Source organism: Otolemur garnettii, unplaced genomic scaffold (assembly GCF_000181295.1).
Source record: "Otolemur garnettii isolate 467f Iridium unplaced genomic scaffold, OtoGar3 scaffold00022, whole genome shotgun sequence".
Lineage (NCBI taxonomy): Eukaryota > Metazoa > Chordata > Mammalia > Primates > Galagidae > Otolemur > Otolemur garnettii.
The window spans coordinates 11549986-11562998 of record NW_003852417.1 but is presented as its reverse complement, the minus strand read 5'-3'; the positions used below and the strand labels follow the sequence as shown (position 1 = coordinate 11562998).

Sequence of the window (13013 nt, the reverse complement as noted above, 5' to 3'; positions counted from 1 at the left end):
CATGAAGGATGTAAAGTCTCCATCCTTCTTAATGGCTGCATAGTATTCCATGGTGTACATATGCCACAGTTTGTTGATCCATTTGTGGATCGATGGGCACTTGGGCTTCTTCCATGACCTGGCAATTATGAATTGGGCTGCAATAAACATTCTGATACAATAATTTTAGGTCTTAGACTTAATATATGGGCTAGTTTTTTGTGAGTGTCTCAACCATAAATAGTCCACTTAGGTAGCTGGAAGAGAAGTCAAGATAAGCTCCCTTCTTTTTCAGCTCCCACCTGACTTCTTTAATTAATACTTGTTTATATTGACAGTTTCCACCTTCAGATACATTGTTTTGTGCCTCTGTGCCTTTGCCTTCCTCCTGAAATACTAGTTTCCCTCCAAGTCAAGTTCCAAAAACTTTATTAAGGAAATTTTGAAACATAGGAAAGGAGTGAAATAAAATGAAAACCTCCCATTTATTCATCACTCTGCTTCAATTATTAACATTTTGCTAATTCCAGAAAGTTTTTTAATGGTTTGATCAAGTGTTTTCTGGTGAAGCTTTCCTTACTTCCTAGCTAGAGGACTCTGTTTTCCTCACCGTGCATGCGCCAAGTGTCTGTATACCTCTTGTACACACTTATTAAATAGTGCTTATTACACATTAGTATGATCATCATTTTCCTTTTCTCCCCATAACAAGATGTTGGGGGGGGGGTAATATCTTTTTTTTTTTAATGTGTACAGTGGTTAACTTATTGGAGCATTTGAGGTGTTCATTTATTTATTGGCTAAATTTTCTCTACAAAAAAAGTAGGAATACTTAGTTGTAATTGCACATAATAGTAAACAATTGCAAAAACCTTAAAAAATTAAAGACTGTCAGTTTTGATCTGTGTAAGATGACAGTTTTCAGCTTAGTTTTGTAGAGTGGCTGCTGCCCTGTGGGTGCCGTCTGTGTGTGTGAGCCCTTATGAGGATGCCCTGACCCAAATATTCTTTTAGTTAATGGTCTCAGCAAATACTTGGTCTGGGCAAAATATACGGGGAGAAAACTGAAGAGTAATGATTGTAAAAGTCCCCAAAGATTCTCCTGGGATAGATTTGGCAATGGAATGAGAAAACAAAGGAAAATTACTCTCCCCAGCTGAATGCTTCCATGGATCTAATACGGTTCTTTGTATAAATAAAATCTAACATGTTTCTTGTTGTTTACTTATATAAAATGTGTAAAAGTCTTTGAAAAACAATGCAAACCACATGGTTTGACCTGTTAAAATTGACATTGGGTGGTGTGTTCATTGTCCATTCTCTTAACATATTTGCTGCAAGCTGTACCTCTTCATATTACTAGGTTTAGAAGTTAATCATTTAATTTTTTCTTTTTTTGTAACTGTAATCAAAAGTAAGTTGTAGAGCCACTATTGTGAGCACAGGATAGGTGCTCAGCAGCGAATCTTTTAAGATTGCAAAGATGGGTTTTCCAGTCTAATGCTTTAAAATGTCAGTTAGGGTTCTAATGAACTATGATGTATAGTGACCTAATGGAATATAATTCAGTGAAAATTCAAAAAGCTGAGCTTTTCATGGTAGAACTGAAATTTTACTGTTTTTTTCATCCTTTTGATTCAACCTATGATTTATTTATTTTGTTAATATTCAGGGGTATGACCCACAGTGAAAAGAACTTTGCAGTCTCATTAGTACTAAAAGAAGGTAACAGTGGATGTGTCTCTGACTTATCCGTGGAAGAGAAGTAGAGATTTGTATAAATCCTACATGTGGTAAATATATTTAAGAAGAGGGAATTGGGGCAGCGCCTGTGGCTCAGTGGATAGGGCTCTGGCCCCATATACCTAGGGTGGTGGGTTCAAACCCAGCCCTGGCCAAACTGCAACAAAAAAATAGCCGGGCGTTGTGGCGGGCGCCTGTAGTCCCAGCTCCTTGGTAGGCTGAGGCAAGAGAATCGCTTAAGCCCAAGAGTTTGAGGTTGCTGTGAGCTGTGACGTTACAATACTCTATCGAAGGCAATAAAGTGAGACTCTATCTCTTTAAAAAAAAAAAAAAAGAAGGGGGAATTGAAACTCCTAAATATTTTGGGCACGTCGTTCCCTTCATCTAATAATTGGGTTTGCATGTTTTTCTTGACAAACTGATTTCCATACACAGATCATAAAATGTTTCTGGAGATACTATCTGATCGTTCAGTAATTAATTTACCCATTTGTTTTAGTTCATACTTAATCTACCACACACAGAGGCCAGAACCCACTGCAGCAAAAGTGGGCAACAAAAAAAATCAGCTTTCAAAGCTACAGAGCCACGCTGCACATACGATTGTCCCTTGCAAGTCCTCTCAGGAGTTGAGATATATATGTAAAAAAAAGTACCTTGCCTTTGAACAATTAAAGGAAAAAGGCATGGTACTAAACATATTTATTTAAAGTATAAACAGTTTATAGCTTTAGATAATGGTTACTTTGGAAAGACCTCAAAACGGGAGTCACTGGGAAATGGCTTTAAGTGATCATGTAGTGCTGAGAAGCAGGATGTCTTAAAACCCAGATTTGTGAATTAGTGCTTTGCTCTGTCAGGTCAGTAGACTTGACACAGTTGTGCAGCTTTACTGAACTTAAGTTTCTCCTTCTGTAGATGGGCTTCAGTAATTGCACATTGTGAGGATAAGTGAAGTAACATGTGAATATATGTCATATGGTAGATTCTTAATAAATATTGATTGATTCTGAATTTGACAATTGTGACATTGTTTAAATCACCTAACTAAAAGATGAAACTTGGTCTTCTTGTCTAGATAATGTTTGTGAAATGACTTTTTTTTTTTTTGAGACAGAGTCTCACTATGTCGCCCTTGATAGAGTGCTGTGGTGTCATAGCTCACAGCAACCTCAAACTGTTGTGCTTAAGTGATTCTTTTGCTTCAGCCTCCCAAGTAGCTGGGACTACAGGTGCCTACCACAACACTCGACGATTTTTTTGTTGTAGTTGTTTAGCTGGCCTGGGCAAGTTTGAACCTGCCACCCTTGGTGTATGTGGCTACTGCCATAACCACTGTGCTTCAGGTGCTGAGCCAAAATGACTTCATTTTTGTGTGCATGCATGTAGCACAATAACTTCACATGATAAAAAGAAAATGTATTCTCTGTGTTATTTATCATTCAGGGTGGAACAGGTGAGAAGTACATAGTAAAGTTTGTTTAAAATACCACTGAGAGGGATATAGAAGCCCTTGAAAGTATCAGGTATTCAGATTTTCATGAAAGGGAAGAGGACAAATGCCGTAAAATTTAGACGGGGAACCTAACTTTAATCCTGCGTGAGATTGTAACAGGACTATTCTGAGTACTTAAAGGCGATGTTACTTCCTGGGCTACTGCAGGGATTGGCCCCGAACTATAGGCATAACTAATTTCCTTTATAAGTGAACTTACAACTCTGGTAGACTAGGGAAAATTTCACCAGATATTATAATGGGACATTGGCAAGGTAAAGAATTTTATTCAAGCTGCAGATGCTGAGTGGATGTGGAGAGAAGGGAACACTTTTGCACTGCAAACTAATACAGCCTGATTGGAAAGAAGTATGGAGAATCCTCAAAGAACTCAAAATAGACTTTCCATTTGATCCCACAATCCCATTACTGTTCATTTACACAGAAGAACAGAATGATTTTGTCATAAGGATATTTGCACTAGACTATTTATTATAGCTCAATTTACAATTGCCAAGATGTGGAAACATCTTAAGTGCCCATCAACCCATGAATAGATTAATAAACTTTGGTATATGTACGCCATGGAATACTATTCAGCTCTAAAAAATATGGCGTGTAGGAGAAGGACCACTGGGCTTAGAAGAACACTCACCGGTTCTTGAGGAAAACGCTGAGAGCAGGACAGTCTCCTGGCTGGCCTAGAGATGTTTTGCAGCCTGGGAACAAGCCCTCAAGTAACTTAGTGCTTTAATGAAATGAGATGGGTCGCTTGGTTAGTAAGCAGGTGTTGGACCTTGAGCATTTGTGGTGCTTCAGGTCAAGCCTATGAGGAGAGAAAGCACATAGCAGACCTTAAGCACGCAGCCCTTGCATTTGATTACTGGGCACTCCTCACACTTGTTGTGTGTTGTCTCAATAAATAGCCTCTGGGGAGGTTGCTCGGGGCTCTCCTGCACCTCTGGTGAGCCTCACCTCTTGCAGGCTTGTACTTTCAATCTGAGTACTGGCGCCAACGACATAGTGGCTCCTATAATGGAGACCTTAGATTTTTTGTATTAAACTGGATGGAGTTGAAACACACTCTTCTTAGTAAAGTATCACAGGACTGGAAAAGCAAGTATCCAGTGTACTCAATACTAATATGGAGCCACTAGACAAATTAGTACATGCCCACACAAGAGGAAAAACTCAAATTTAATTCAAGGTGGGGATAAGGGAGAGAAAAGAGAAGGGAGGAGATTGGTGTGCTCCCAGCTACTGGGCACCATGTAAGGGTATATGACACTCTCCTGGGTGCAGGACACAAATACAGCAGGGGTTTTACCTAACAAAGGCAAACATTGTAACCCGATCATGATCATTCGTACCCTGGTTTTTACAGAATTTTTGAAAAAAAAAGTCATTCAAAAGTTGCTGACTAACAGGAAGGGGAAGCCTCTGGCAGCTTTTTTCTGAGTTCTTTTCTCTTTCGTTAGTGACATAGAAGGAGATACTGGGCGGCGCTTGTCACTCAGTGGTTAGGGCGTCGGCCACATCCACTGAGGCTGGCAAGTTTGAACCTGGTCCAGGCCAGCTGGAGTGACAGTGACAACTGCAACAAAAAAATAGGCAGGCGCCTGTAGTCCCAGCTTCTTGGGAGGCTGAGGCAAGAGAATCACTTAAGCCCAAGAGTTTGAGGTTGCTGTGAGCTGTGATGGCATGGCCCTCTACCGAAGGTGACATAATGAGACTGTCTTCAAAAAGAAAAAGAAGGAGATGCTGGTTGGATGCCGATCATATTTTCAAATTAAGGAAGCTGACAGAAATAGCAAATCTTGACAGACAAGAATGGAATAAGATAAAATTCACTTATAAATTAGTATTAAGGCCTATGCTTGGGTCTCTGGATTCAGCTTTAGAGGTACAAGTGGTAGCTTAGAATCAAGTGTGAGAAAGAACTACATGTTTTAGGGAATTACTTTGATATGACATTCAAAAAATCTATAAAGCTAGTGCAGTTTTAGGTTGCATTAATTGAAATTTGTTAGCTAGCATGTGGGGACCGAGGTCCCATTGTGTTCTGACCTGGCTGATCTTCCCTCATTTCAAATGTTATGTCCATCAAACTGGAGTGTATAAGAAAAGGAGAGCAAGAGGGAGATAGTGAGGTAGCTGGAGGGCATGCTAGTTAGACGAACGGTTTATAGATCTGAATGTTTATTCTCGGAAAGACAGTATTTGGAGGCTGCCGTCAGGTGTTAGAGGAGAATTTACTTAGAAGTGCGAGCACGTTATCATCCTGCACTAGACTCACAGGCTTAGGAGACTTAACCTTTAGTGAGTTCTCCCTCACTGGATGGGAGCCCTGTGGAGGGTTTCAGGCATGTAATGGGTAAATATATTTTTATTTTTTTATTTTTTATTAAATCATAGCTGTGTACGTTAATGCAATCATGGGATGTAATGGGTAAATATATTAGATGAACAGTACCTGCTTCAATCCCAGAGTTGCTGAGATTGGTCTATGAGTAAATACATGACTGAACACAAACAATTTGTAATAATTCCTTAGTTTTAATTTTTGTGCCATTTTATTCTGGTGTCTTTGTATTAACACAGGGCCAAGCATCTTACATCTGAAATGGTTATTACTAAATTTGTGCTTTAACTTTATGAAATATTTACTGTTAAGCTATTCTCCTAGTGATAATTCTATATTGTTTTGTCTCAGGTAGTCTCCTACTATGTCATATCTTTGTTACTTCAAGTAAAATAATTTTAAGTAGAGGACACTATCTGAAGATTGTGGAGGAGACTGCTTCCTGATAATATTAACGTAACTGATAGAATGTTGTCTTTTGCAGGTGGTGAACCTATTGATGGCAATATTGCTGACAGTGGAGGTGACTCATCCAAACTCCATGCCAGCCGTCAACATTCAGTATGAAGTCATTGGTAATTACTATTCATCTGAGAGAATGGCTGGTATGTTTTTAGTTGAAAAGAAAATTCTTCCTAATTTTTTAATGCAGTAGTGCATTGCTTAATGATGAGGATGTGTTGTTAGGCGATTTTGTTGTTGTGCAGACGTCATAGAGTGTGTGTACTTACACAAAGCCAGAAAGGAGAGATAGCCTACCACTCATGTAGGCTCTATGCTGTAGCATGTTGCTCCTCGGCTACAACCTGACAGCAGGTTACTGTGCTGAATAGTACAGGTAATGTAGCATGATGGGCTTTGTGTATCTAAATATGTCTAAATGTAGAAAAGGTACAGGAAAAATAGTAGAGCATTCTGATCTTGTGGGATCACCATCCTACCTGCAGTCCCTCGTTGACTGAAATGTTATGTGGTCCATGACTCACTCTCGGATGTGTGCCTTAACACCATCAGGTACCAGGGAAAGGGGAGGGTAGAGGTAAATAAAAATGAATTGTAAACCTTTGAGGCCAGCTGACAGGTGTCATTAGGATGGGAGATTTGCAAATAGATAATTGTAGTAAAATATACAAATTATCTTTTGTACAGAGTCACAGTTCTGTATGTATTTGTAGATGGAGGGAGATTTGACATTAAGTTAAAAAAAGTAATTGTGGAATATTTGTATAAATTGTCTTTTTAAATCTATTTTGTCTTTTTAATCTATTCCCTGATGGCAATGTTTTTTTGCCCTTTATCTTTAAAATAAAGCTGTAGAAAAATTTTAGTTGAGATTTTACTTATTATAAATTATGTAAAGTACTTTTAATTTACTTGAACAGAAAATTATGCCTCAGACTTCTCAGTGCAAGTAGTTCTACATGTGTATTTTTATATTTCACTTCAGAAAAATGTTTCCCATTAATATGTATATGTTGCATTTAATAGGTTTTTCATTCTCATGTTTTTATTTATTTATTTTTGAGGCAGTCTCACTGTGTCACCCTTAGAGTGCTGTTGTGTCACTGCTCATAGTAACCTCAAACTCTTGGGCTTAAGTGATTATCTTGCCTCGGCCTCCCAAGTAGCTGGGACTAAAGGCGCTCGCCACAATGCCAGGCTATTTTTTGTTGTAGTTGTCATTGTTTGGCAGGCCCAGGCCAGGTTTGAACCCACCAGCCTGTGGGTTTTATGGTGTATGTGGTGTGCCTTAGCCACTGAGCTATAGGCACCTTGGTGTATGTGGCCTGTGCCTTAGCCACTGAGCTATAGGCACCAAGCCCATTCTCATGTTTTTAGATTGATTAGTTTTTATGATAAAGTTTTGAGCTTCTGCTCAGTGCCGGTAGCTCAACTGGCTAACACGCCAGCCACATACATCAAAGCTAGCGGGTTCGAATCCAGCCTGGGCCTGCCAAACAGTAATGACAGCTACAACCAAAAAACAGCCGTGTGTTGTGGCAGGTGCCTGTAGTCCCAGCTACTTGGGAGGCTGAGGCATGAGCTGTGATGCCATTGCATTCTGCCAAGGGCAACAGCTTAAGGCTCTGTCTCAAAAAAAAAAGAAAACAAAGTTTTGAGCTTCTTTACATTTATGGCTTTCTGTGATTTATTCATAAAGGTGTGTGTGTGTGCGTGTGTGTATTTGCATTTGCTTGTTCTTTATAAATTGTATAATAGGACCCCAGGGGGCAGGGTCCTTTAATACCTGTGGAACTAGCTTGATCCACTGAAGAAAAGTAAGGTTAAAAGCGGCATGAGATAAAAAGATAGGACATGCAGAATAGAGTTTTCAAAGGTGGGAAACACTGGGGACCACCACTTGCTTGTGGGGTTCCAGCACATGGCCCTGTTTGTTTGTTCCACTCCATTTTTATTGAAGCTATTATCTCATTTAGCCCATAGGGTAAGCTGAGAAAGGGAACAAAAACATCAGCGTTTTCTCTTGAGTAAGCATATTAGTTCTTATTCTGTCTATAATCATTAACTTTAAGGGTCTGAGCAGCCTTGAGAAATCTGAAACCTGAGCCTTGTGTGGGGGCAGCTTCCTGTCTGTGGTCATGCACACGGATACCTTGGGGGAGGGTAATCCCCACTAGTTCACTGTGGAGCAGATGCAGTGGCATTAGGCTCCTCTGAAGAATCAGTGGAAAAGAGGAATTTTCCTTAGATCTCTGACCCAGAGACATCTTCCTTTGTTGAGGAAGCCCCCCTGCCCGTATGTTAGGGCTTGAGCTATTCTTTTGGTTTTTTTTTTCTGCCCAGGAGCTGGGTTTGAACCAACCACCTCTGGTATATGGGGCTGGAGCCCTACCCCTTTGAGCCACAGGCACCGCCCAGGGCTTGAGCTATTCCCTTGATCTCTGCTCTGGCCATAATTTAAATCCACACAATAGGTATTTGCTTTGACTCTTGACTAGGCTGGGGACGGCCTAGTTAATGTTCCTCCACAGGTCTCCTTTTTTTTTTAAGACAGAGCCTCAAGCTTTCCCCCTGGGTAGAGTTAGTGGCATCACAGCTCACAGCAACCTCCAACTCCTGGGCTCTAGCGAGTCTACTGCCTCCGCCTCCCAAGTAGTTGGGACCACAGGTGCCTGCCACAAGGCCTGGCTATTTTTTGGTTGCAGCCGTCACTGTTGTTTGGCGGGCTGGGCTGGATTTGAACCCGCCACCTTAGGTGTATGTGGCTGGCGCCTTAGCTGCTTGAGCCACAGGTGCGGAGCCCATAGAATGTCCCTTCTTCTATGATATTACTTCTTCAGAGTGTTTAGAGACCCAGCAGGGGTGTTTGCGAGCTGTATCCCTTACAGGCCAGGCTTCTAGCAAAAGCAGGAACTACTCAGATAAGTAATTTAGCTGCTGGTTTAAAAGTAAGCTACCTAAACTGTTTTTATTCCATCTTGTTCAGCTTATTTCTGTTTTTCCCTTTTTCTGGGAGTGTTCTCCCTTGCCAAGAATGGGGTCTTCAGTCCCCTTCTCCCTGCAGTTCAAATATGTAATTAGTTGTCCACATTGTCCATAGGGCTAACTTCTGTTCTAGGGGGCAGGTAGAATTTTGTGGCTATCATAGGAAGTTGTATTAAAACACTAAATCTGTCCCCAAGGCAGGTAGAATTTTGTGGCTATCATAGGAAGTTGTATGAAAACACCAAATTGTTAACATTGTATTTTTTAAAGTACTTTTTATTTTTAAAAAGAAAGAAAATCTCCTGATTGTCTTTTCAGGTATAGTATAATCTTTTAATTTTGTTGCCAACTCTAATAGGAGAATAACAATATATTAGAGCCTTTCTGGCATTTGTATTTTCTGAGTGGTCTGTTTTTTATATGAAAACCAGAAACAGAACAGTAAATAAAACTTTACCTGTTATTTACTTTTCGATACTTTCAAAATTGTATTTTAAAATATAAAATTTTAATTAACCTGCTAATGTCAGCATATTCCTTTGACATGTTTCTCCTAAAATTGAGGTGTAGAAAAAAAGATGTATGTTTATTCAAATTCTTTCAAGTCTGGTAAGCTGGCTGCTGTGGCTGGAGCTGTAGGGATGAAGTCAGGAATTCCTGCATACTGCATGAGTGTTGGAACTACTGTAAGAAAATCAGATGTATTCATTGTTACATTTGTGTTGATTATAATTGTACCAAAGCCCTTACTCTTGAGAGAATATAAAAATACATAGTTCTTGGTCATATCGCAGCAGTTTGTGTTTCTTTGGAAATTAATTAGACTTTCTCACCCAATTAATTTCTGATCTTTGGCCTTATAACCCATTTTAAATAATGAGGTTTGTGATGAGTTATTTTTAATCATCTAAACAGGACGTGGAAATCAGTAAATATATGAAACATTTGTGGAACATATGCAAAATTTTTCAAATATGGGCTTAACTTTATTTGCACTCACTTTGAAAATGCCTAAACATGGGGGAGACCCCTAATCAGGAGGTTCCTGAACACAGTGGTCGGTGGAAACCTGCGGTTTCTGTGTGGCATCTAGCCCTTGTGTTTTGTTTGCTTTATTGATTCACAAATACTGGAGTATCTGTCTTTCCAGACATGGATTTCCAACCTGCCACCCCATTTTTCCTCCTCTTTGCTATTTGTTTTACTGTTTTAGTACTTAGGGAAATCAAAATAAGCATACAGTCTTCCGTATACAGACTCGTAAAAGCTGACTATTTGAATTACAAATTTTGCTTACTAAGTTTAGTGCTAAATACTGATGTTTGTACAGCCCTGTGGTAAGGTTGTATATACATTTATCCAGTAATGTGACTATTCAGCAGTTAATCATTCATTGCTATTGGTGCCCTCAGTTTATTTATCTGCCCAGAGTCAAAGAATCAATTAATAGATTTGTGCTAAGAAGCTCAACAAGTCAAGTGTGTTTTAGTATTTGAGATTACTTGGACGGTTTTTGAAAATGTTAGTGAACATGGATTAATGGAGAGTTGGAACAACCTGACAAAGTGGAACAAAAAAAAAGTAGACCTGTGTGTGTAGCCAAGAAGCCAAGGTGAAGGAAGCAATGAGTTTTAAAGTTTGGGTGTTAGGGCTGGGAAGAGGGGATAAGTTAGCTTTGGATTTCCGTTTATATTTTATCTAAGGCAAGAGGTGACATCTATAGCTGGGTTTAATACATCTGTCTTTAGCAAAGACCAGCCTTCTCTTTTAAGCAAATACCAGTGAAATGATCTCTAGTTATCTCACAAGACCCAACTTGTGTCATTTGGTTTGCATTTTTCCTGCATCTCCAGGCAATTCTAATTGTGTCTCTGTTGTAGCTTGCAACACATTGAATTATAGTGACCTGTTTGTATATCTTCAGACTATTTATTATACTTGTTAAGGGCACAGAGACCTGTCTCCCTAGCAGAATGCATGGTTCATGTATCATCCTAAACAAATGTCAATGGATTATTGTAGCAATTTAACAAATACGAGCTTTGCATGAAGTTCTTAAGGTTTATTACTTAATGCTGAGACTTAGATTTTTTTTTCTTCTTGGTCTTATATCTTTTCATAGCCAATTTTAAAACTATTTAAATATTTTTAAGCTAGTTTTAAAGCATTATAATTTTGCCACAATGAGTTTTGATCTTTTTGTTGTGTAAGTAGCATAATTAGATTTTTGTTTTTGTTTTAGATAATGCCTGTGTTCTTTTTGCCGTCTCTGTTCTTATGTTTATAATCAGTTCAATGCTGGTATATGGAGCAATTTCTGTAAGTATCCTCTATTTTCACCTTTCAGAGTTTGACTGTTGCTGAGTGATACTTAATAATTTCAGATATGTGATACAGTGTTGTGGTTACTTTTTCTACAGTATCAAGTGGGCTGGCTGATTCCATTCTTCTGTTACCGACTTTTTGACTTCGTTCTCAGCTGCCTGGTTGCTATCAGTTCTCTCACTTATTTGCCAAGAATCAAAGAATATCTGGATCAATTAGTAAGTATATGCACGCTAATTAAACCTTTTTCATTGTAAGTAAAATATTGAAGTTCCAAGTCAGCCTTACATACTATTTTTAACTACCTCACTTGCTTTTTAAAATGTTTTAAAGTAATTATTTCTGTTCCTTTAACTACTGTGTTGAAACCTAAAGATGAATATCATGGAACTTGTAGTTCAGGTTTTGTTTTTCAGTTTGACTGTATAATAATTTGACTGTATTTGGCACTCATTAAATGATTAGCTTTTTGTTTTCATAGATGTCCTAGCAAATGTTTGAGTGCCTCCTTTATTTTCAGCCCTGCGCTAGGCACCATTGGTGATGGTGTAGATATATAACTTCCCTGTCTTTGAGGAGCAAACCATATATTTGGGGAGTCAGGACATATGAATATGTCTGTGATAACGGCCTGGAGCTGTCACATGGCAGCAGTAAATAAGGAACTTAGATGGATGTCATATACAGGAACCCTTTGGGCTGAAGTGGCCAAGGAGAGCTTTGCATAGGTGGTCCAGAAGGAGGTATGGGGTCCAAAGAGGTGAAGGCTAGGAGGGCATCATAAGTTTACTTTCAAAATGTTTTTAGAACTTTTCTCTGTACTTCCAGATATTCTGCCTAATTTGTTTTGCACACCAAACTTACCATTCATTCACTCAAAAAATGTTTGTTGGTTACTCTTATGTGCAGGGCACTCTGCCAGGTTATAGGGATATGTGAGCTACTGTGGGAGTTAACATCACATGGGTTGTGGACTGGGATTGGGAAGTGAGGTTTGAATTGTACTCAGGAGTTTGAATAGGAGAATTGTACTCAGGAGTTTGAATAGGAGTTAAGAGAGGGAAACTAAAGTACAGCATTCCAGGTGAGTGAGAGACCTGGAGACAGGAAGGAGGATGGTTTGGTCAGAGAACTTACAGATGGCCCTGGTGACCTGTACAGAGGGAGGGCCTGTTGGCTTAGCCAGCTATGGTTAGAAGCTTCTTAGTACTGCTCTGTGCTCATGTCACCTCTGGCTGAAAAATCACAAGTAGCATTTCCCTGCCTTCTAAATAAACCCCCTAGCATAGCATACCCCCATGCGCTGATCCCATTCTGTGTTTGTCCTTTTGTTTATAAATGAAGACTCAAAAAACAAGCTTTTTCTAAGGAGACACTCAGGGAGTGATGTGTGGTGGGTTCTTTTAGTGAAAATGTAATTTTATTTATTTATTTTTTTTGCCAGGGCTGGGCTTGAACCCGCCACCTCCAGCATATGGGACCAGCGCCCTACCCTTTTCAGCCACAGGTGCTGCCCTGAAAATGTAATTATTTAGGGTTGACAGTGCAGTTAAAAAGAAGTAAACGCTAAAAAAAAATTAAATGAGCTTTATAGAAAAGAACATGAGGCTCGGCGCCTGTGGCTCAAGTGGCTAAGGCGCCAGCCACATACACCTAAGGTGG

General features: G+C 39.4%; 1 protein-coding gene across 2 annotated transcripts in view; it reads left to right on the top strand.

Moving 5' to 3' along the window:
- Nucleotides 1-13013, top strand: part of LAPTM4A (lysosomal protein transmembrane 4 alpha) — a 20753-nt gene that overhangs the window by 4129 nt on the left and 3611 nt on the right. The window contains exons 2-4 of one of the 2 annotated variants that reach the window (XM_003787423.2): nucleotides 6064-6184; nucleotides 11269-11345; nucleotides 11447-11569. In XM_003787423.2, coding sequence (XP_003787471.1) covers nucleotides 6064-6184; nucleotides 11269-11345; nucleotides 11447-11569 — 321 coding nt within the window. The remainder of the gene's footprint in view (nucleotides 1-6063; nucleotides 6185-11268; nucleotides 11346-11446; nucleotides 11570-13013) is intronic. The other variant, XM_023511859.1, reaches the window with a different exon arrangement.